This window comes from Anopheles coustani, chromosome 2 (genome assembly GCF_943734705.1).
Source record: "Anopheles coustani chromosome 2, idAnoCousDA_361_x.2, whole genome shotgun sequence".
Classification (NCBI taxonomy): Eukaryota; Metazoa; Arthropoda; class Insecta; order Diptera; family Culicidae; genus Anopheles; species Anopheles coustani.
The window spans coordinates 30,188,862-30,211,288 of record NC_071289.1 but is presented as its reverse complement, the minus strand read 5'-3'; the positions used below and the strand labels follow the sequence as shown (position 1 = coordinate 30,211,288).

At 45.7% G+C, this 22,427-nt stretch overlaps 1 protein-coding gene across 1 annotated transcript; it reads right to left on the bottom strand.

Annotated features, from left to right (window-relative positions):
* Positions 1-31: 31 nt before the first annotated feature.
* LOC131261996 (rho GTPase-activating protein conundrum) lies at positions 32-21,295 on the bottom strand. The gene is made up of 9 exons (XM_058263883.1): positions 20,966-21,295; positions 6,400-6,467; positions 3,772-4,213; positions 3,612-3,699; positions 2,952-3,534; positions 2,240-2,417; positions 1,982-2,165; positions 1,757-1,916; positions 32-1,688 (listed from the first exon to the last, which is right to left on the bottom strand). Exons 1-9 carry the CDS (start codon positions 21,177-21,179, stop codon positions 1,563-1,565), a joined length of 2,043 nt encoding a protein of 680 aa, XP_058119866.1. The 5' UTR covers positions 21,180-21,295; the 3' UTR covers positions 32-1,562.
* Positions 21,296-22,427: the final 1,132 nt, after the last annotated feature.

Genomic DNA, 22,427 nt, shown 5'->3' with positions numbered 1-22,427 from the left:
ATATGGAAACAGAAACAAGCAGATATGGGAAAATCATTTATTTGAGGCAACACTTTCATCACACTCACATTAATTATTGCTGAACGGTAGAGTTCTTTCACACGGTACCATTTTTTATACAAACTCACGCACAAAAGCTGTGTTAATATAGGTAGTCTCACGTTCGGAGCGTCACGAATTCTTACCGGCTATAATGCTCGTTACATTTTACAGTTACATATTATATGCTCCAGCGGTCGATACTATTATTGCGTTCACCTAGAACCTAAAGCTTAGAACACTAAACTGTTCGTTTTCGTATGTATGGATAATAAATACGCTTTTCTTTTCTGCAGGCTGTTGACTAAGTTGAGTACACATTCTAACGTTCAAACACACACTCACACCATATGCGCAGCTTCTTATAAAGTGCATGTCGTTTTAATTCACTTAAATGTGAACCTTCCTCCTCATCCGCGCGGATCGGTATCGTCTCGAAATCGCTAAGTTTTATGGACGAACCCCTTAGTAACAGTCTGCCCGAGTGTCAATTTCAACGCTGACGGCTTCCACTCTCATTCCAAACTCGGTCAGTCTAAATTTAGTCAAACTGATCGACCGAGTGCTGGAGCCAAAGTAGATGCGTCGGCAAACAAGGGTCGGCTAACCGAGCACTTTCGTCCCGTCTACGTTCCATTTCTTGAGAAGATCACTTCCCGAGAGCGGGCGGATACTTAAACTCACGCCGCATGTTGCTTTAGTTCTGGTCCGAAAATAGAACCTCGACATAATGACGCATGGTGTGTATACCATAAAAGTGGCCGTCGGCTTTGAGCGATGGAATTATGATCGATTCCGGACACCGATCGCGCGGGATGTCGCGGTGGAAAGTGTACCTATTTTTAAGCTCCATTCCTACGGAACGAAGACGAGCGAAGCCGCGTGGAGGGTAGAGCGATAGGGCTAGATTTAAATGCTGACTTACAGAAAGAACACTCCCGTTCGAAAATCTTCGTATATACAAATCGGGGGAGAAATAAAACACAACACAAAACGCGGTTCTAAAAATACCTCCGATGCACGCGCACCTGCACCCTTTGAGGTGCTGAAGAACTAGAGCGAGCCCGTGTCTAAACAAAATACTGTTCTTATTTTACACCTCCTCTTCCCGCAGCACTCATTATGCAAACGTGTTTTGGAAGCAACGAAATGTAACCCTCAATCCTTTCAATCAACGCACGCCTCCTAATCTTCTAATGAGGTATTGAAAATGGGGTGTGGAGACGCAATGCGCACGCAGTGGACAGTTACCGTGGCCTTTATCGTTCTTCTTCTATACAATTACACTCATCTTAAATTTAGACACGACTCCTTACGGCTAGTGCAAACATAATAACGCTAAAGCACGGACACACCACGGCGTAACGGGGATGCCTTTGGGAGACTAACATTAAGCATAAGGTTTCTTGGGTTTTGACGATTGGTGATATATAGTAAAGCTCATTGGTGGTAAAACCTGTTTCAGTGGAGGCATCGGCCGTCTTAAACTCCTTTCGCGATTTCTCTTCTCCGCCCTTTTAGATTTAGATCACTAACCGGTGGATGTGGTTGGTATCGAACACAAAGTCGCCCCCGTTCGTGGCACTTCGGTTGATCGCGATAATGCTGCTGCTTCCGTTTTTGGTTTTACGCGTAAGCTGTCGCTTGGGCTGGAAGAAAGGACGTTTGTTAAAGGACTTCTCAGTTGCGAGTTAGCTCCTTTGGCCACAATCCTTACCTGCCCATTCTTGTTGATCATCTTGCCCTGCTCGATAAGTCGCTGCGGCACCAGCCAAAGACTGTCCGTCATCGTGATGAGCACGTTCGTCAGATGGCAGCACTGGGCGGCCATACGCACCTGCGCCCCGATGTCGTTCTTGTCCGGCGGATGGACAAACCTTTTGGGCGAGAAAGACTTATCAGTAAGCGGATACGGTCGGTCATATAAATGCGTCGTGCTTACCGTGGCGGGAAGAACGACGGCGCGATGATGGTGGCCACGTTCTGCTGGGACATCTTGTTGCACTCCTGCAGGTCCACGACTCGGCGGAAGAAGTTGAGCAGCTCCCGCAGTGTGTTACGGTTTTCGTGCGGCAGCAGCTGGCAGAGCACCGTCAGCGCCTTGTACTGGTCGTGTGGAGGTAGAACTGATGGAAGATCGAGTAACGGGCGTTAGAACATGAATGCTCATCGTCCAAGGAAACAAGGGCCGCTCGCTTACCGTTCGTTTGATAGAAAAGGTGTACCAGATCGTTGGCCAGCAGTGGTTGTGGTAGTTCCCGTAGCCATCGTTTCAACAGTGCGCTGAGATCGTGTACACCGGCCTTTTTGATGAGCGGTTCTATCTTTTCCGGCTTGCAGTAGAAACTGTGCTCGATCTCATTGTAGAGAGCTTCGGTCTTGAAATGGAAAGGATGGTTCAATTAATATGAGTATACTTTATGGATTCCCCTCTGGCTCGCGTCTGAGACTACAAGCTAGTTATGAGAATAAAAATTCAGTAACGTGAGTCAATTAGGAATGAGTGAGTTGGAGTAGGGACTGATTTGTTTAATTCATTTAGAATGAATAGACTTAGTGAGAACGATTTGTCGCAGTCAGCGTGAATTGTCTCATTGAATGTTATATGAATCAGTGAGATTGATTTGACTCACGCAGCATGATTTGGTTCCCTCAGAGTGATTTCGCTCACAAAGTATGATTCAAAATCACTCTGAGGGGCAAATCAGGCAGAGTGAGTCAAATCATTCTCACTAAGTCAAATAATTCTCACCAACTCAATTCATTCTCACTGAGTCAAATCCTTACGCTCTGAGCCAATTCATAAATGAGCTTAAATAAGTCATTTTTGTGAATTGAATCAATGCACTCGTTGCGAAGACTTGACTCACTCACTCACTCTGACTCAGTTTACACTTCACCACTACACCAACCTTCTGCTTGTGTCCGGGAACACGCAGGATGCCTTCCTCCTTGGCGCCGCGCACCGACAGCTCCGCCAGGATGGCCTGCAGTATCAGCGGCACCAGCGTGGTGTCTTCGCCCGTGATCTGCTGGTCACGGCGCACGAGCGCATTCAGCGACACGCCGAACACGTTGCCCTCCTCCTTGCGCTTCCGCTTGAACGGTTTCCGCTTGTCGAGCGACACGTGATGCTTGTCGAACAGGGATGCCAGCTCGAGCCAGAGCAGCGGCTGGAGGCGCTTCTGTTCGCCCTCCGAGATGAGGTCGATGTCGACGCAGGGTTCGCGCGACGCCGCCGACAGCGGCTGCCACTGGTCCGCGGCCGACGGGGTCGTCTGCTTGATCATGCTCTCGAAGCTGACCGGTTCGTACGACGAGCGAAGTGGCGAGTTCTCCACTGAGCTGAGCAGACTGTTGCGCGGCGGCGAGCTCGGGGGGCTCTGCTCCGACGACGAGTTGCCCGAATCGTCGTTGTCCCGCCGGACCGACGGGCTGCCGTTGTAGAGGTTCGTGTGGCTCCGTGTGCCAGAGATGTGTTGGCCTGCGTGCGGACTGTGCGAAGGAGGAGATGGAGGATGGGGATGAGCATGAGCGAGTTTGGGATGAAGAAGGTTGAGGCGAACACTTACCCGATGGTGCAGGATGGGTCCGACCCCGACCGGATCCTCGGTATGTGAATCGTACCTAGTCTTTGGAAGTTGAGCAGCTCGATACCCTCTGTAAGTGAATGGGAAATTTCGAATGAAAAATCGTACACCACACTCTCTTCCTCTCTTTCTCTCTACCTACCATTGTGAATCGGAATGTCGCACCGGATGTGGGAGCCCCGGAAGAGCTCGGCCGAACCGCGCAGGGGTGCACTGGGCGTACGTCGCAGGTGCTGCTTGCCACGGATGGGCGTCGGCCGGACAACGCCGTTGCCATCGAACACGGACACAAAGCTCGGTATGTGATGGTGATGGTGGCCGTTGTTCACCGATCCGTGCCACGCGTCATCGCCGGCCAGCGAGTCGAGTGAGTCCGGTGTCGCGCTGCGCGACCGTGTCCCCGTGCTGGACGAGTCCTGGTCCCGGAACACGTCCCGAATGTCCGGCTTCTTCGTCGAGCGGTTGCGCGTTCGGCCCCGCACGGTTCGATTGAGCGCCTTCACGCGCTGCTTGACCGCTTCCGCGTGCATGCTTGACAGGCCGGAGATGACCGGAGCTAGTTCCGTTGCCGATAGCTCGCGACCCTGGAGAAGAACAAATGTTTGTTTAGTTTGAAAGCATGCCTAAAGTGTTGGATTTTGCAATGTCACTGAATGCATGGTAAACTTTGATTGATTGCATAGGATGAAGAAGAGATGCTTGAAGGCTGCTTAACCCTTGAAGGACAAGATATGTTTTAATAGAAATTTAATGATTTTCAGTCATTCATAACATCATTCCAGCTACCTAATTAGTGTGGCAAAGACTTTGTTGATGTTTGCTTATGCCAAGGAATTTAAAAAAAATCACCTTTTGACAATCACCTATTTCCGCTCCTTTACCCATTTCTGTTCTCAAATTTTATTCCTTGCTGATAACAAATATAAACATCTGTTCTGTTTCTGTTATTCGTTTTCTAACAGATAATCGAAAAATAATCTTTCTGAATCTCAAAAACCAAAAACTCATAACAAAAAACATTTCGTACTGGCTTGGTTGATCGATGTCGACACAAGCATGAAAAATCGATGAGTGATGGAATTCAATATTATTTTCTAACACCACATGGTTCAATGGTACCGCTGATTATTGACCACAAGTCAAAACATTTATCTTCACTGAATCACGAAACAAAGCTCTATTTCTATTCCACCGTATAGACAGATTATTTTAGAACCCGATCGTAAACCTGTTTTACTAATTAGTTCTTCTTTATTAGCGTTCGAACAGATTACGTTCGGCATCGATTTGCAGATGAACATAAATTGCCGTATGACTGGAGACTAATTAATAACCAACCGAAAGCCGACCCGTGCGACCTCTGCGGGATTAAAACGCCGAACCGCGCATGGGGTCGCGTTCCTTTTTGTTTTCTGACGTTTCCAGACGCAGGCACTACGAAGTCAAGGGCAAATGTGCGAATATCGTGTAGGAGGAAGTGGGCAAATAATAACTTACGACACTTCTCTTCCCGAAAATGTCGAAGAATCGAATCGGGGGCTAAGACTCGTTCGACCTCGGTTGGCCGTTATGGGAAGCTAAAACGGAAGACGATACGAAAAGAAGAGCAGACCTTGGTAGCAGACTAGTACCTTGGTAGATCTTGCTGGTCGGCTCAACAACAACGAAGCCACCAGCCAAGCTCGAGCGAGGAGCGTGTGATGAACCAATAATTGTTAATATCGTTTCCTTCCACCATAGGTCCCTCTCTGATGTGATTCTGGCACGAAGTTCTTAATCACCTGAGCAAACAATCGGAAAGCGAGATGATTGAAGTTGATGGCAACCCGATCCTGCGTCAAAAGGATCACGGCACACACGCACACAGACACACACACGCACACGGGAAGCAGTCTTGAATTGAAACTAAACGAACGTACTAAGCATAGCCTGTGCGTATCTGTCAAGATCAAAGCAGCTTGAGGTTGCTTCCACCTTGCTCCTTGGCGGACTTCGCCAGAGCCTACCGTGATCGAACGCACAGCGGGATCTGGCGCGTCACAATAACTCGTTTACCGGTGTTTTAAATAGCGTGGACCCAACGTCCGGCAGGAAATTAAACATTTCCTCCGACACCCTCGGCTCGTACGAACCCGTTGTATCGATCTTGCAGGTGTAGTGCCTGCCCGAGGAGAACCACCAGCAGTCTCAGTTGCGCGAAAGAATGTAATGAACACAGCTCCCTCGGGCGGTGGCGTCTTTGTTTTATCCTCTTGTTTGTTGGTTTTTTTGTCTTATTCGCTATCGTCTTTATCGTCCAAATCTCAATCATGTAATCAATCAACGCAGCCATTTCCAATTTTACTCCGGAGGAGAACCTCGCACGGGGCTGCGTTCTGGTTCGGGATGCTGGCGCTTCCCCTTCGGGTTTGGAAAGACGCATGGTCGGCGAATCGAATAATTAAATGTTTGTTCAATCGCAACAACGCTAACGAAACTGCTGCGGGGAAGCTGTTGCTGTTGTGTCAGAAGTTGATTGATACGTGACGTCAGAACCAACGGTTTCATTGGAGCGTTTAGGACGACTTGCGCACATTTGCGCGCAATTTAATTTGATAATATCTGCTTCCACATGTCTGTTTGATTTTTTACTTCGCTAATTAAGTCAGCCTTAGTTTTGTTCACTGCGTCACATTTATGGCGCATTTTGCTCGAGATCAATTAAATGTGAATGGTTCTATGGATGATGTTTTGAAGGACATACATTTTTGTGTATGAAAGTCAAACTTACCTCCTCGAATGCTTTGGTTAGTTGTGGAAATCCAGCCGAATTGAGCCATTCCGCTTCAAGTTCTCCATCTGCGAAGGAAACAAACACAAACGAGAGACAAATAAGATCAGTATATTATATCTTCCATACTGCCGCTTGTTAAGAGCAACCAAGACTATATTCTTCGCCCCCCGGGTAATTACACCACCCTTTTGCCGTACCCTTTGGCCGACCTTGTGTCGGGTGGCAGAAGCCTACGGAAACCTTCCGGAAGAAGCGCTGCTCGAGCCGTCTCGCGGATGGGTGTTAATTTTCGTACCTCTCCTGTTCCTCCGGACAAAACCTCTATGCCCGGGGGATGTCTTTTCTTCGAACCGAACGATTGGGGTCGCCAGTTTGTCCATGTGTTTTGTAATACGTTTTATTTTCCGTGGTGCATTCAGGGTGCAGTAAACGTGCAGGCAATTAGTCAAGCAAAAGCTCAAAGCTCCGGCAGTTCGTAGCTCCACACACAGGAGAGTGTGGAATATTTTTCCCGCAGGGTACACAAAACAACACGCGGAAGTTTCTCATTAGTCAACAGACGTATCGCAAACGTGTCTATATAAAAAGCAACCCCGAGCCTGCCGGTATCTACCTTCCATCCATCTGGTCTGGGCATCATAGTTCGATGATGAGATTATATGTGCTTCCTGTTTACGAATCGACCCACTCAGTCCGACTGCATCGGCAGCCGAAAGTTGTCTGGAGGTGGAACGCATCGTTACAGAGGAAAATAAAATAGGCATTGTGAACCTCCACACAACCTGTGTCCTACAGAGGAACGTCTCGGTCACAAGTTTTATTTTTTAGAGGGACAAGGCGTACTATACCACTACCACACTGCACTTGTGCTCGCATTTGTCCGCAAAAGGTCGCCCTACCAAGTCGCCCACCGCAAACGAAAGCGCGAGTTGACCGCGAAAGTTCTAGGTCATGCGCCGAAACGAAAGCTACTACTCCGTCATGAGGTCCTCCAATTCTTGCGCCAAGACGAAGGTTCCGAATTACGAGCCAATGACAGAAAAAACTCCTTCTCTCTCCCGGTCGGTGAAGGAAACACAAAAAATAAACAAATGAAATATAGAAAAAAACAACAACACGAAATAACGTTAGTTACAAACGGTGGCCAGCTTATGTAACAAACTCTAACCGGCAAGGTTTGTTTGCAAGCAGCTCCCCACCTTAAAAAATGGGCCTGTGAGTTTTGGGGTGTTTAAGTGAATTCGTGTTTCGTTAAGAGTGTTAAAGCTGGTCACGTGGTTTGCCAGAGTGTTTTATGTTTGTCTTTTTTGATAGTCCCAGACAGTGATAGCACGAATAGATGATAAATAAACAGAAGCCAGTTCGGTAATCATTTGGTGGGTTTGTAATATTAAAGGGAGAATAGTTCATGGTAAAAACAAATGCTTGCCCCATTCACACACATTTCACATTTTTTGTTGTGATGCAGAATAACTGATTTTATCAGGATCTGAAATTTGTTTGTTTATACAAAATCAGAGACATATTAATTTCCATTTTCCTATCATTTTTCAGAGTTTTTCAGCAATGCGGAAGTCTATCCTATTCTTCGTCATTATCATTTTTATCTTCGGGTGCTCTTTATACGATCTGCTCACCACATTGGACCGGCGCATTAATTAATCTGCTTTCATTTCATGCAAACAAATCATCTACGTGTGACGCGAAAGAAGTGATCAAAATAATCCATATTTAACTCGCCATCTCAAAACCTTCGCAAACTCCGTCTGAAACTCGAGACAGACTCAACAAAAACAACGTGCACCTGGGATCCTTCCTTCCTCTACCCATTTTCCACCTTTCGCGACAATTTTCACGACGGTTTTGGACTCACGCCCTCCGCCCCGCCGTTCCACTAACCCATTAAAAAAGGAAAGGGGTTTCGCGCGGGCATAAATTAATAATTAATTAATCCACAACGCGCGAAACACAAAATCGGAGTGTGGCACTCGAAAGTGGAGTTCGTTTCTTTCCCTTCGACAACCTCGCTAGACCGTTGGAGAGTTTTATTAGTTTGGAAAATGAGTGTGCTTTAGTTAGTCTACTTGCATTAACGATGTCGAGCAGTTGGCGGAATTACGCTGAACAGTGATTAGCTCTGTTTTATGTTTCGGTTTCTTTCACCGTCATCAGTAATTTTAATTTTTCCCTTGTGTCGTCGCGCCTGTATGATCATCTTTTTTTTGCTTCTTTCTTTATTTTTATGTTCGTATGGCTTTTCCGTGGCAAACTTTTTTCCCTAAACCACCCATCGTTTGCCCAATTTTCTCTACAGATAGTTAACTCCCATGCTTTGTTGAGGGGGGGTGTGTTTTAATTTTTTCTCTTTAAAAGATGCAATTTCATTGCTAATTAATAAAGATGCAGACAAAACCACGATCCGGTGGGAGCACGAACACGCGTGCCCTGTCAAAACAGTGGACACAACAAAGGGCTTGGAAGAAAAATCACCCACCCGTTGGTGACGTTCCCCAATGCTTCTTCGGGGCTTCCGGGCGGAGTGAAACTTGGCAAAATCTGCGCCATTTGGGGGCGAGGGGGCGCGATCTTTCACGCAGAATATGCGCTAAGGTTTTAACCTGTGGCTGGTGGAAGAAAGCGGAAGAAATCGTAATCTTTTTTGATGAGTTTAAAGACCTCCGCGGGACGACGGCGATGGAGCCGAAGCTTGGTGGGGTGCTTGGTTTGGGTTAATTTTATTTTTGCCACGGTTTGTCTTGCCCCCTCGCGCTTTATTTACCTCCCCCGACACGACGAACCGCGATGCGTGATGATACCGAAATGTTTATTTTACGCTTGCTACACGAACGAAACGAGCTGCAATCGTTATCGCGGTGTGTGTTTATAGGCTGGCAAACATGAGACGCTAGGGCTAGGAGTATATTTTAACAAAATTTATCGCTCACAAGAAAAGGGGGGATTACGTAAATAAGGGTGCTTTCTCTTTCGACGAGTAAATGTTTAAGAATTTTGTACCAAATATTAGGAATGAATTATTTGACCGCTGATTAATGTTTGCATTTGAATAACTTCATGTTTGTTTCCATTCCATCATCGTTTTGTTCAATATTTAAAATCAGATCTTAAGCAAAGCTTCATTTAAAAAAATATGTTTTTTGCTTTTCCAATTAAAAAAGAATACCCTTAGTAACTGTACTACCCTGGTTTTTCTCGTTTACATTTTCGGCCCACATACGGTATGTGTGCTAAATTCGTGGGTGGTTTCGCGAAAACTGTACCAAAAACTTCATCAATTCCGGTACAGTTAGTCGGTGGGATGAAGATAGGTTTTTTTTTTCATTATTAGGCCAATATCCAACAAACCTTCTTCAATTCTTCGAGTCAATTTAATCCAACAATTGCGTACCATTTCCGCACGCGGTGCTTTGGAAGTGAGGTCTCATTTTGCCAACCAACCATCATCATCATCATCATCATCATCCTCACCCGGAACAGTATGGACGCTTCCCGGCGGATTTGATTTTCCTTCTCCGACGCAACGGGAACGAATAACAGAGCATTGGGCCGGTGGAATTGTGGGACTGATTTCCCGTCCTATATACATACATGGACACACACACACACGTACACGCATAGGTGCAAACACTCCACTCCTGAATACGGAACATAAAGCAGTGATGAAAACCAACATAGGTGCGTTCCTACGCATAGAACATGCGAGCGAGGTCGGCCCATTAATGATTTGCATTTGTCGAAAACACCCAGTCCCACCCCCCATCCCTCGCGGGCTTCGGAGTGCGTCAAAAAATGGAGTCTCTTTCCCGTACGTGGTTTCAATAACAATTGCATCGATCTTGATTTGTGAAATCGACCCTCCTCGATGGTCGCACCCCTGGGTTCCGTTGCGTTGTAGTAACGTTGGGGTTTTATATTTTAAGCAAGACTCCCCCACCCACCCATCGAACTACCCCCTTGCCGCCTCCCTTTCTTTCGATGGCGTCGGTTTCGCGAAATTGGTCGATTTGAAAACGCACTAAAATTGCGTTCGCTCCGGAGGCGGATGGGTTTGCTTGCTGGTGGGATGAATCGGCCCGGGGATTCTTTAGCAAGGAGGTGGTGAAACGTACACCAACGTACGCGACCTCGAGGCCCGGTTATTTGGTATAATTAGGTGAGACAGAGCGCCAACCAGCGATCAAGGAATGGCCAAGTCCAGTTGAAAATTGTGCGTTCAGTTGGTTCGAAGTGGGTTCGAATCGAAGCCACTACCAAACCCTTGGCGTTCGCAAAATACACGAAATATACTCAAAAACTATTGCTCAAAATATTAAATGATACGATCAAGTTATTTTTCGTGTTGCGACTTTTTTTATTTCATTTGAATACCTTAAAGTTAAAGGTGTGCAATAAATTTTATTGCCACGTTATTGGTCACGTTGGAGGTTAATTTTTTAAAATGGCACCTTTAGCTCGCTTCTGCACCGACGCCTACGAAACATCAAACCCAACCGTAGGAGTTCGATTACCATTTCGCGCCCATCCAAGTGTTGGGGTTAAGTACGTCGTTTTATTTCGGGGACCTCGTCCATCGGCGTCCAACGGTCGTAATCACCTCGACCTTAATCGCCCGCGTGGGACCGTGAGCCTGAGGGGTGAGACACACATGCACAAGTACGCAAAAACGTCCACACAACGCCCGCAAGGTCACGCGCGACATCGAGCCGGTGGCATTTTACATTCGATCGAGGTTAGGTTCCATCTTGTATCGATTGCAATCATAATCAATTCGCGAGAGTTGGCAACAATGGCATAGAAGTATCGGACGCGTGGAGACGAATGTTTGTGCTGCATCTTGTGTATGCAACTCGTGGTGGCATTCCATTCGCCAGTCAGTCATCAGCAAGTCAACAATTGACCGATAAAATAAATAATTACGACACACCAGCCACTCGGCGGTATGATGTGTGGTGTGTGTGTCCGTCATCTGATGTACTTCTCCATGATCATGTTTTTCTTCTCCTCCGAACTTTTTGGAAGTGTCACGAATGGGGTAAGGGAGGTGAAGTAGTTTACCCCGAGTCATCCTGCGACTCACAAGGAAAGGGTTGGTTCCTACCCATTTCTTTTACTTTTGTAGTCTGTTCTCCTGCTAATGACATGAGCCATCGAAGGCGGAGGGTTTCAATTGAATCGGGATCCAATCCAATCTGCGAAAACCTCCCCAGGCGCCGAAAGTCGTACGGCAACAACTCTGAAATTCTGATAATGTGGTCCCCAAATCTTTGCTTGTTGTTTCGCCAATCGTAACCAATGCAATGTTGCAACATGACATTGTGCCTTCGATGCTCGAGCTCTCGGACGACCCATTTTTAAATTACGGAACGGGGGTTGGGGACTAATTATCGACTTTATGGGACGCCCGTCCATCCTTGTGATCGTTCGAAATTATCACAACTGCTTCATTACGAGGACGGGCGGACGAAAAAGGGATTGCATGGACCCGCTTCCTTGGCCGTGGTGGTAACTGGTCGCCCCGGGGATGGTCAATCGAAATTGCATTGCCATTTACCAAATTGCAGACCGTCGTCTGCAGATGCGTATTATCGTTTTTCGCATTTCACTTCGTACCGTTATGTGCTGGATGTGTTGCAAGAGAAATAATTTATACAGTCCTTACTTAATTTTATTTTTAAGGCAACGAAACTGATTGTGTACATTGTGTTGAAGAATATTCAACTTAATATTTAAGACAGGCAGTCTTTTTATAAATACAGAATGCAAGCATAAGAAGGACCGTACCACATTTGCAAAATACCACTTCTACCTTTTTGACTAATTTCGATATAAATATGTTTGTCTTACAATTTCTTTTTTCAAGGTTTTTTCAAAAATTACATGGAATAATTCATCGAATTTCTGTGATCAAACAAAATACCTTTTTTACGCTAGTTATACAATGCTCGCGCTACATTTATGTTTATAACTACAACTTTTCTTAATTAAACAACAGTCATTTACACTTACTTGTGCTTTTCCAAATTATATTTTAGTTTGATCGAGCTTTACTTTTTTAACACTAGAACTACCGGCCCAGTCATTTTGACTGGTCAGGTACTTTTTCAATCACATTTATTTCTTAAGGTTGAACAATTCTACCAAATGTTAATGCGTGACTTTCACACATCCAATGGAATCTTTATTTTTAATGTATAACAAAAATAAAATTTTCTTTTTAATATTGAACATAAATCGCGGTAGCTCTAGTGTTAATTTCTCTGCAATTTCTTGTTTAGTGCTAAACAAGGTTTATATATTTTTTACTTTTCATTTCATTCGATAAAACTTGAAAGGGAATGCAGAAATTGATGCAAACAACATTTGTACCATTTGTAATGCCATCCCTAACGTTCGAAATCATAATCGCAGTGGTGTTAAACACGCGAAAATGCGGAAATACTAAAACAAGGAATAATAAAAGCAGGCACAGTATCGTCTTGAGCCGTTACGATTAGAAACAACCCGGGCATGTTTTATTTTCTGCTCAGCCCTTCACGTGTTTCCAATCGCAAACTCCCATCCAGTCGGGCTAACCAATCCACCGAGTTAACCGTTGCGAATCAAAAACAAATACATCATGTCACATTCGTTTCCAATTGCCGATAAACACACCGTCGGGCATCGCCGCATGGTTTATTTAGCCCGCCTTAGCCTCGCAGGCGAAAGGGCTTCGGAGTGCCAGATTGGCATATTTATGCTTCGGCACGTAGCCTCTGGTGGTGGTTCAGTTGAATCGAAGGCGGAGGGGAGTGAGGGGGGAAGGATTACAGGGCGGGTTTGCGTACCGAGAGACGCTTAATTTATTTTCCTGCGCGCGCTGCCCAAGTGCTACTCGCGGACTCCCAATACAATGTCGCACGAAATGCAACACCCGGGGCGGGATAAGAAATAACAAAAACAAAACAGCCTCGCTCAGCGCAGCAAAGGGCGTACGACGAGCACTCTGTGTGTGTTGGTGTCTGTTTTACTTTAGTTATCGCCATGTGTTAAGTTTTGTTTCGCATTTGCTCGACAAAGTGCGCGACAACCGTCGTCCACCGCCGTCTTCAGGCGACCACATTACGGGCTGCAATTGTTTGCAGGAGCATAAAATGAGGCTCTAAACATATTGCACTTAGCGGGCGACACATACTACCTCGGCAGGAACAGACGACGATCGTTCGTGCATGCAAAAAAGGGGTTCATTCGGTGCGTGCCGGGTCTAATGGTAGCCGGAACCCGGACGGCTTGGCTGGAATGTGCTACTTTGTCGGTCGGTCTCTGTGTTCACATCCTCATTCCTCCGGTTGGTTCCAGGTCGCCACCGCATGAAAGCATTTCTCGAGGGACTCCATTAGAAAAGGAAGTTAGTTCCTACTCTCAAATGGTATTCGCTATTTACAATTGTGTATTTGTGAGGTATTTCCCTCTGCAGATATGAAATATATTACCATCATTAGTTTGCCAAATTATAGTAAGCCCTGCTTTGATACTCTGTAGGAATTTTTATTTAAAGATCAACTCCTTCAGCAACCTCAGTTAGAATGGAATTTAGTTTATCGAAGAACACTTTCAAGGGAATTATTGTCTTAGGCTATTAATTCGCTAGGCACTGACCATCCGGAAGCAAAAATTTACATTGTTGAATTATGCATCTTTAATAGACTTTAAATAAAATGTCTACTTTAATTTTGCCATTACAGAATCCACGGGATGCGTACCGTAATCATAAAAATTATTGTTCGGTACCTACTCATCCATTGCACAATAAAATGATCGAAGGTTCAGATAACAAACACACCCCTTGGTTACCGAAATCGCCAAGATTGCGCACGTCCACGACGCGTTATGCGTCCCAAGCCCGACAACCGAGGGACGCCAGCCCGAAAGAGGTTATGAAACATGGTCACGTTTAATGGACAGCCATGGTCCAACCGGGTAGTATACGGCATAAGAATTAGAATTTATTGCAGATGGTCCCACCCGGAGGACGCCGGTACCGGAGGATAGGTCAAGCCAACGACGCCGGCACGAACGAAGCCGCTGCAGTCGAGTCGCGTCACCATCCGTAACGAGTTGACATTTGGCAGGCGCAAATTAACTCCCACAAAGTGTGTGTGTGTAAATAATATTTTACGCTGTCCAGGCACGTTGGACAGGGTGTTGAAAGGGCCATTTGAAAATTCTCCTCCAAATCTGCGCAGAGGTTTCTTTTCGACCCGATGATCATTATGGATACATTCTTCTGTGGCAAGCAGCTTGGCTGAATACTAATAATTCGGCACCACGAAACGAAGGCGGGTTGTCTTCTTCTGTATGTCGACGATTTGGAACGAATTTGGACACCTTTCTTGAGTGCGGCAAAATAAAAACATATTTCACCGAACGAAATGCAAACGATTACGCAATCCACAATTCACGAAATTCGAGTCCACTTCGCGTAGTGTACATCCGTTGCGGTGGGCGCAAAACTGAGCTGGCACATTCTTTTGCGAACCTTTCACGACGAACCACAACCAACTCGGCAAGAATGCTGCCACAAAACGGCTCAACCCTTCATTGCGAGTTGGAGAAGGTAAACTGCACATCATAACTCAATTGTTGTGCGCCACCTCAAGTCAACAGCTGCCCTACAAGAAGCGAAAATTGATGCTGCTGCCAAAATTGTTGCGACCACGATCCGGCGGGAACGGATGCGTACGCGCTGGAGTGTGGAGATCGTGTCCCTAGGCGGATAGGGGGTGTAGAGAAAAGCACTTGCGTAACAATTAATAAGCACAATCGAAGCCGGCGAACGGGAAGCCAGCCAGTACTTTTTTTCCCCCCGCCATGGGAAGCTCACGTCACGAAACACGAAAGACTTCGTCGGTCGTCAAGCGACGAACCGCGGGCGACGACCGGATGACCTCTTCCGTCGAGACGGGCGGTCTCCGGAAAATCACTCATCGATAAAAACAATGCAAAATCGCAATTCGAACATTATGCTTCGGTGCCTGCGCCGCTTTTCCCTTCCCTCGCTGCGCCTCCGACACCCTTCAGTGAACACGACAACGATTTTAATGAACATACATATGTACTTGCGTTTAATTAGCTGCTCGATTTTATTTTGTTTTGCCTTTTTTTTCCCCTCACTGCCCTGCGCTTCCATACGGAGAACAATCGATCTATCGATCGCTATCTTAAAGCACCAACGGCTTCAACGAACCCTCGTTCCCGTCGTTCGCGACCGGAAAACACTCTTCCACCATCCCAAGTCTCAGAGAGGAGGGTCTTGGCGTAAGAAGACGATTTTGTAATACGTCGGTTCGGTTAACCCCTGGTCACAGCTTTGCGCAACCGCATGCGCTTGCGTTTTTTCCCATGGGAGAGATAGGAGCTGTCATGGGCTGTCACCGCAGACGCAAGACCTTGCGGTTTCTGTACTAAAAAATCAAACGAGTTTGATTCTTGCCGCAGACTCTGGCGTTTTTATATGTCAACTGTAAATATTGTTCCTAGTAGACTTTAATGAGATTGTATGCTCATATAAGTGGTATATTCAAACATAAAAGTATTATTTTTGGCAAAAAGCTGTGCTCGTTTGACAGATCAAAAACGCAACCGCATGCGGTTGCGGAAAGCTGTGACCACAGGTTTAGCGATCGCAGCCATGCAGAACGCAGCGGAAGGCCCACTTTTCTTCTACCCGTCGCGATGACGCGATCATGTTGGCAAGCGTGAACCCGACCTCCCCGACAATTGTTTGACATGACTGACTGTGAGTGTGTGTGTATATGTGTCCTACAAATGGACAATTTAGCAAAAAAAAAAAAAACAAAAAATCGACCCCTCATTCGATCAATTGCCAATTGAGGACGGGGGTCAGTAGTGAGGGTTAAGTATGGGATTCCTTGCGCTTAAATTAGCGAACGATTAGTTACCGACCGGTGTTCGGTGGTCCGTTAACAACGTTAACTACAGGGTAGTAATGGAAGAGGAAAAATGAGAGACAAATCGTTCAACGTGTAGTATAATTTACCCACCGACCGTCTTAAGCAGACAGACGGATGATGGAGTCATATGAGTGGAAGAGTTTATTTATTCCTCGCCCGAACGGACAAGCTGCTTACCTTCTGCTAGGGGAGTATTTACTTAAAATTTTAGTCGATTCGAAAAACCACCGACATCGGTCCGGCAAACAAAAGGTGTGGTCCGCGGACCTGTCCTCCTCGCTCGTGTTCGAGGATGTTCTCCAGCGTGGCGTAGAGATTTGGGGGTTGCTTTTTCTGTACGCTTCTCGAGGAGTCTGCTTTTTGCGCCCTCGGATACGGCGAGCGTCGATACGGGAAGGCGGAGAAAAGTGTCAAGAAAGGGAGGTGAAATATACACCGAGGGATCCCACAGTCCCAGAGACCGCGTGATTGCGTCATACCGCCGCGTCGCCGATCTCGTCGGGGCGATGGGGCTTAATATTTGATCACGATAGTCACCAGCCCGGTTCGTTCGTTCATTCGCCCCGAAACGCGGGTTCGGTACACGCCGGAGGGTATTAGTATCGATTGCGGTCGCATATCGAACCGAGACCGAGGGTGGCGCATGTCGCAAAAGGGGATGACACACGCCGAAACATGTGCGCCTCGGCGCAGCCACCGAATCGATGAGGATGAAGATGATGATGTAATGATCGGCTCTGGATACAGCGTTTAACCGTTTGCAGCTGCATCGTCCACTAGCCACCGCTTAACAGCTTCGCTGGCCCAGTGGCGATGACCTCGTTCAATCACGACGGTGCCCACCCGCAGTCACCTTCCCCGGTGGGGGGGAGGAGGGGGAAGTCGAAAACCCTTGGCCGGTCGGTGCTTCTTAATCTGAAGAAGATCCTTCGGCTCAAGCCGGCCCCGCGCGCTTTCATGCTTCTGCAAGCACATAATTCGCACAAGTTTTTCATACCCCGTTTTTTTTTAGGCTCGTTGTGTCCTGCATACCGCTTAGCTGGCGTGAAAATGGCGGCGCCTTTTATGAGCTGCTAAACCGGTGCCTGCGTACCATAAATTGATCGCCTGAAGTTATGCCAGTTTATAACGATCGGTTGACCATGAAGGTTTCGGTGCCAAGCGATGAGATGCCACTGAACTTTCGATCAACTTTCGTTTCGGATGAGTCCGATCGGTGTCGAAATGCGTCTCGCTGTTCGTATCTATACGATCTTTACAATGCTAGAATCCAAGGTTAGAGAAAAACTTATTCACTAGTTTTTGGAAAACATAAATCTTTCTCATAAACCTTGGAAAAAAAATCAATGGGTTTGTATTTTGTGTTTATCAAAATAGAAATGACGATAAAACTTTGGCATTTGTTTTTGAAAATTGCTCTATGGTTATAACATTCCATGAATTCTATGTTAATTTTAACATTGTTTATCTTTCTATATAAGAAAGAAAAGAAGAGAAGTCTGTTTGGGCCTGAAACCTGTTGCAGAAATATTTTTGTATTCGAAAGGGTTGTTTAGGGAACAATGAAAAAAATCTTTAATCTTTGTATTTAAACAAATAACACGTTATCAACCAATAGAAATATGCACCCGGCAATGTGAACTAATAAGTGTTTTCCAAATATATCCAATGGTAATGAACAAATTAAAATTGTGCAACAAAAAAACGAGTGTTCATTTGAAATTAAAACCAATTTGTATGGTCCTTGTTTTATCAATGGTACTTTTTTTTTGGTTTGTAAATTTTATTTAAAAATCATTTTTCCATGCTATTTCAATAACGCGTGGCAAGGAGTTGTTCTAGTAAAGCGGTTTTGATGGGTTCTGGAGAATTTTATTGTTATTTTAGTGTTTTATGATAATAAACGATCGAATCGAACCGTATAGTTTGAAGAATTTGTGTTCAATGTACTTCGAAGACTTGTGTTCTTCGTTTAGGGTTGCATATTTCCTCATTTTCCTACTGTATGTTTTAAGCATTTAAAATTCATAATGGAGTAAAGAAACATGTTTACAAAAATATTGCCTAGTTGGATTCATTAAAGGCACACTCAAGTCAACATTACGAAAGCGTACTGATAGAGTCAGTATTCACGATCTTTCGTAAACAATATCATCGAGCCACCGTTTCTTATTATCCACTTTCTTCACACTTGACATTTCTTCAATATTTATGAAAAACTATCTGCTTGCGTTTCCTCGCTAAATGTCGTCGATATCAATTTCAATAACTCCCAACGACCTCCAACGGTTAGCGTTCGTTAGGAAATGAGTTGTCGGCAAACGCTTCCAAAATCATAACCTTCGTGGACGATCAACTCTCGCGTAGCCGAAATTGGCTTCGCCCAACAATTCGCCGGGGAGCAAAAGAGTTTTTCCGCTCGTAACGCCTGCAGCAGTTTCTTTGTTTGTTTAATCTTCACCGAAAATTGCCTACCTCAGCCACGGAATGGCGGCGGTGTTGGTGCACAATTGGTGCACTTTCACGATTGTGCGCCGCATTAGCGACTGGAGCTGCACTCTACCAGCCGATGGCACTTACTGAACTGTCTTACTGAGCGCGGGTGCAGGTGGTGCAAAGATTAGCGGATTCCGCGAAGGTGCATCGGGGCACCATTATTTTTTTTACTGCACTGCACTGCACTGCACCCCTGGTCAAACGGATAAACGCCGGCAATTGCATTGCTTTACGGGAAAGGAGGCGGCAAAGAGTGGCGATTTTAAGCACGGCGAAGGAAAGCAGCGGGGAAATAAAATAAAATAGACAAACTGCGTTGGCAGACACACAGTTGCATTGTAAACGAGTGCAATTGCACACCCAACGGGCGGGTGGTTATCATGGGTGTGTGTGTTGTTGGCAAAAAGTGCACGCGGTCGGAATTTCTAACGACGCTGCACATTTGTTTCTACTGCAGTTGCAGTTTCATACGCCAGCTCTCTTTCTCGGATGCATTTCATCGAGTGGATGATTTATAAAAATTACCAGCGGCGCCAATTACCATTTTGGCTGCCGGGCTTTCGGTCAGCCATTTTCCTCCGGTACCCGGCAGGGGAAATTATGCCCCTGTCCTTTTCCCTAACGGTTTCGGGCCGTGCAAGGGACCGTTTAGCCGGTCACGAACAGGGGCCCTAATTTTATCTCCGATTGCATTACATCATCGTTGAGAAAAAAAAACACATTAGCCAGGCTAAGAGGAAAAATTAACGTACACTTTCCTCTAATTTGATAAGTGAGCTGTGTGAGCCCTTTTCCACCTGGTAAGGGCTTATTTATCTCAAAGAACGGATGGTAAAGTTGGAAAAGAGAAATGTACCACCACGACATAAGGCGTCTAAAAATAATATGTGTCTTTCGCTTACGTCGCATCGCAAACAGTTCCCAGCTGCCACGGAGCGGCACCCGTTATCTAATCCCACGTGGTCGTCGTTATTGCATTTATTGTTTCGCCAACGTACCTCCCCAATCTTATCGATGACGTGCAGGGGGGGTTTAAGATTCCCCTGTGACCTAGATAAGATTGATTGCGATTTACTGTTGTTTTACTCTTCTTTAGCTCGACGAACAAATAAAGCAAAAATCGCACACAAACAATAACGTGGTACACGTTAGATATCAGTTTTCGCTTTCGGACCAATAAAAGCCAAAAGTTCGATCACCCGATTGCTGGCCGCTGTTTCGCACTTTATCTCGGGAACAGTTCGCTTTTGTCTCGAGATGGATGGCAACTGAAGAAGCCAATTTCAAGGCGTTGAGGAAGAAAACGGTCGGCCCGTGAAATATAACGCCACCTGTTGTCCCTGCCTCGCAAGGACGCGAATCTCGACTGTTGATAGCCGTTATCGAGCGCGTTCAAATATCCCGATCGAATCGTTAACGGGCCGTGCAGTTGAAAGCCCGTGTTCAAATAGGGCACGCTCAAACAACGCAACAAATTGCATTCGATTAGTATCGGAGCGCAAACAGCGCAATCGCACAACATCTGCTGCTGTTGTTGACAAGCATAAGGAAATGCAGGTTGATATGTGGGTGGAGAAGAGGCTAGGTGGAAATGAATGTCCGGTGGAGTAAACTGAACGGTCTGTTAAAGTGCCTGAAGGACGCGAACTACGCGTAACATGTTTCAAGTGTGATCGTTTTATACGAGCAAATATTATATTTGAAAACACTCGTAATTGTTGCATGGCGGTCGAATAGATAAGAAAGATAATTTATCAGTCAAAGGGCTAATAGCAGAATAAATTTGATCCCAATTTCCAACATCCATCCGTTCCATTTCCAGGGAAGTAAATTTATTTCCATACTGCATTTTGATGAAATTGAGAATGCATAGGCTTTAAATTTGTCTATTTTTCGTGTATAGCATTAGAACCGTATTCTCCAAAATTGTCAGAAAAATGTCAGTTTTCGTTTTGATAAGGAAAAACTTGACTCGTTTTTTCTCGACACGTAAGAATTATTCTCAATAATAGAATTATTTCGTTTGAGGAAATGATTTTTTCCGGTTGCTTGCCTTTGCCAGAACTTGTTTCCCACTTTTTCTTCGCTAACGTACTTACCGGCATAGTGAGCTATCGGTTCGATCGGTGCCTGCAGCTTGTACTCGGACAGATACTCGTCCAGATCGTCCACGTCCTGGTGTTGATCCTTGTGATGATGATGCTGGTATGTGCCGGTCGGTCCCATCATCATCATCGGCGTCGTCGCTGTTGATGAGGTCGCTGGCGAGGGCGGTGTTGACGGTTGACCGCCGCCACTGATGCGTGATAACATGTTGATTGGGCTTTCGTTTCGCTTCACTCGGCACTTTTCACTCCACTCGACTCCACTTCACTTCACCCGCGCTAATTTTGCACTGCACTGTTGCCGCAGAGAATGCAACGCTGACTTACAACATTGGTGCAGCGCGGGGTTTTCCGACCTGAACTGACACAAAAGCGACAGCACCCTCACACGGGAGTGCCGGAGTTGCGCCTTCAAAATCGTGAACTATTACAACTGCTTCCGGTGGATTTACTTTCCTTTTATCGGCAGCTAAAAATAGAATTAAATTAAGACAAACAATCAATTCGGGTGATCTTAGGTGGAAAACACTTTCCGGGGTTTTGACGCACTGCAAACAATGATCACGAAACGCACAAGGAGGGAGCACACGGAATCAAGCAGCCAGTAAAACCCCTCCCCCCCCTCCACGATATCAGTGAGCTGCACATTTCTATCCATTTGTGTTTTTGTCTTCTCACCAAGATTTCATAATATCATAATGACCCAACTCTCTTGGGTAAGCCAGATAAATTTTCACCGTCCGCATTTCTGGTCGACTGTGTGTGCGTTTGCCTTTTGCCTTCTATTGATTTCACTTCACTTCCTGTTCCGGAGATTCGTGGTCCCCCACGGCAGCAACCGAGCCGGCGGATACTGGCTACCGATCGGAGGAAATGACCCACGCTTTGGGTTTGGAAAACTAGACGCCACTAGCGACTACTGCGTCCGTCGCGCGGGGTAGGGCCGGGACGCGGTATGACCGAGGGGCTCGTGATGATGGTGATTTGTCGGAAATGGTCGTATTGCTGCTAATTGCCACCGGCAAAGCGTGGCTTCGCCGTGCGGCCTTTCGGGGCGTGCGATCGTCGTTGGGAGTGGATTTAATTATAAAACAAATCTCTTCTCACACCGATCGATGGGCCCGGGATGCGGTAATCTGTAGAAATGGGAAGGAGAAAGAGAATATGAGATAATTTATTAAATTTCATTTGTTTCAAGGGAAAAGGTTATTGCTAGGACAGATTTGATGATATCAATAAAAGCAATTGACCAATTCTTTGAATTTTAAAATAGTTTTGTGATGTTTTAAAATATGAAGTTTATAGTGCAACTCTTAAAAGGCATAAAAATATCAACAATATGACTAACAAAGGGAAAATTAAGCAGAATCTATTCAAACAATCAAAGATAGTTAACAAAACATTTGTATAAATCTTCAACAATTAAAAACAATTTCATTGGTGACTCAAAAGAAGC

Coding starts and splice junctions, on each gene's coding strand:
- LOC131261996 (XM_058263883.1), bottom strand. CDS start 21,179: ATGTTATCACGCATCAGTGGCGGCGGTCAACCGTCAACACCGCCCTCG. Junction 6,468..20,965: donor ACCGATAGCTCACTATGCCG/GTAAGTACGTTA, acceptor TTTCCTTCGCAG/ATGGAGAACTTGAAGCGGAA. Junction 1,689..1,756: donor TGATCAACAAGAATGGGCAG/GTAAGGATTGTG, acceptor CCTTTCTTCCAG/CCCAAGCGACAGCTTACGCG.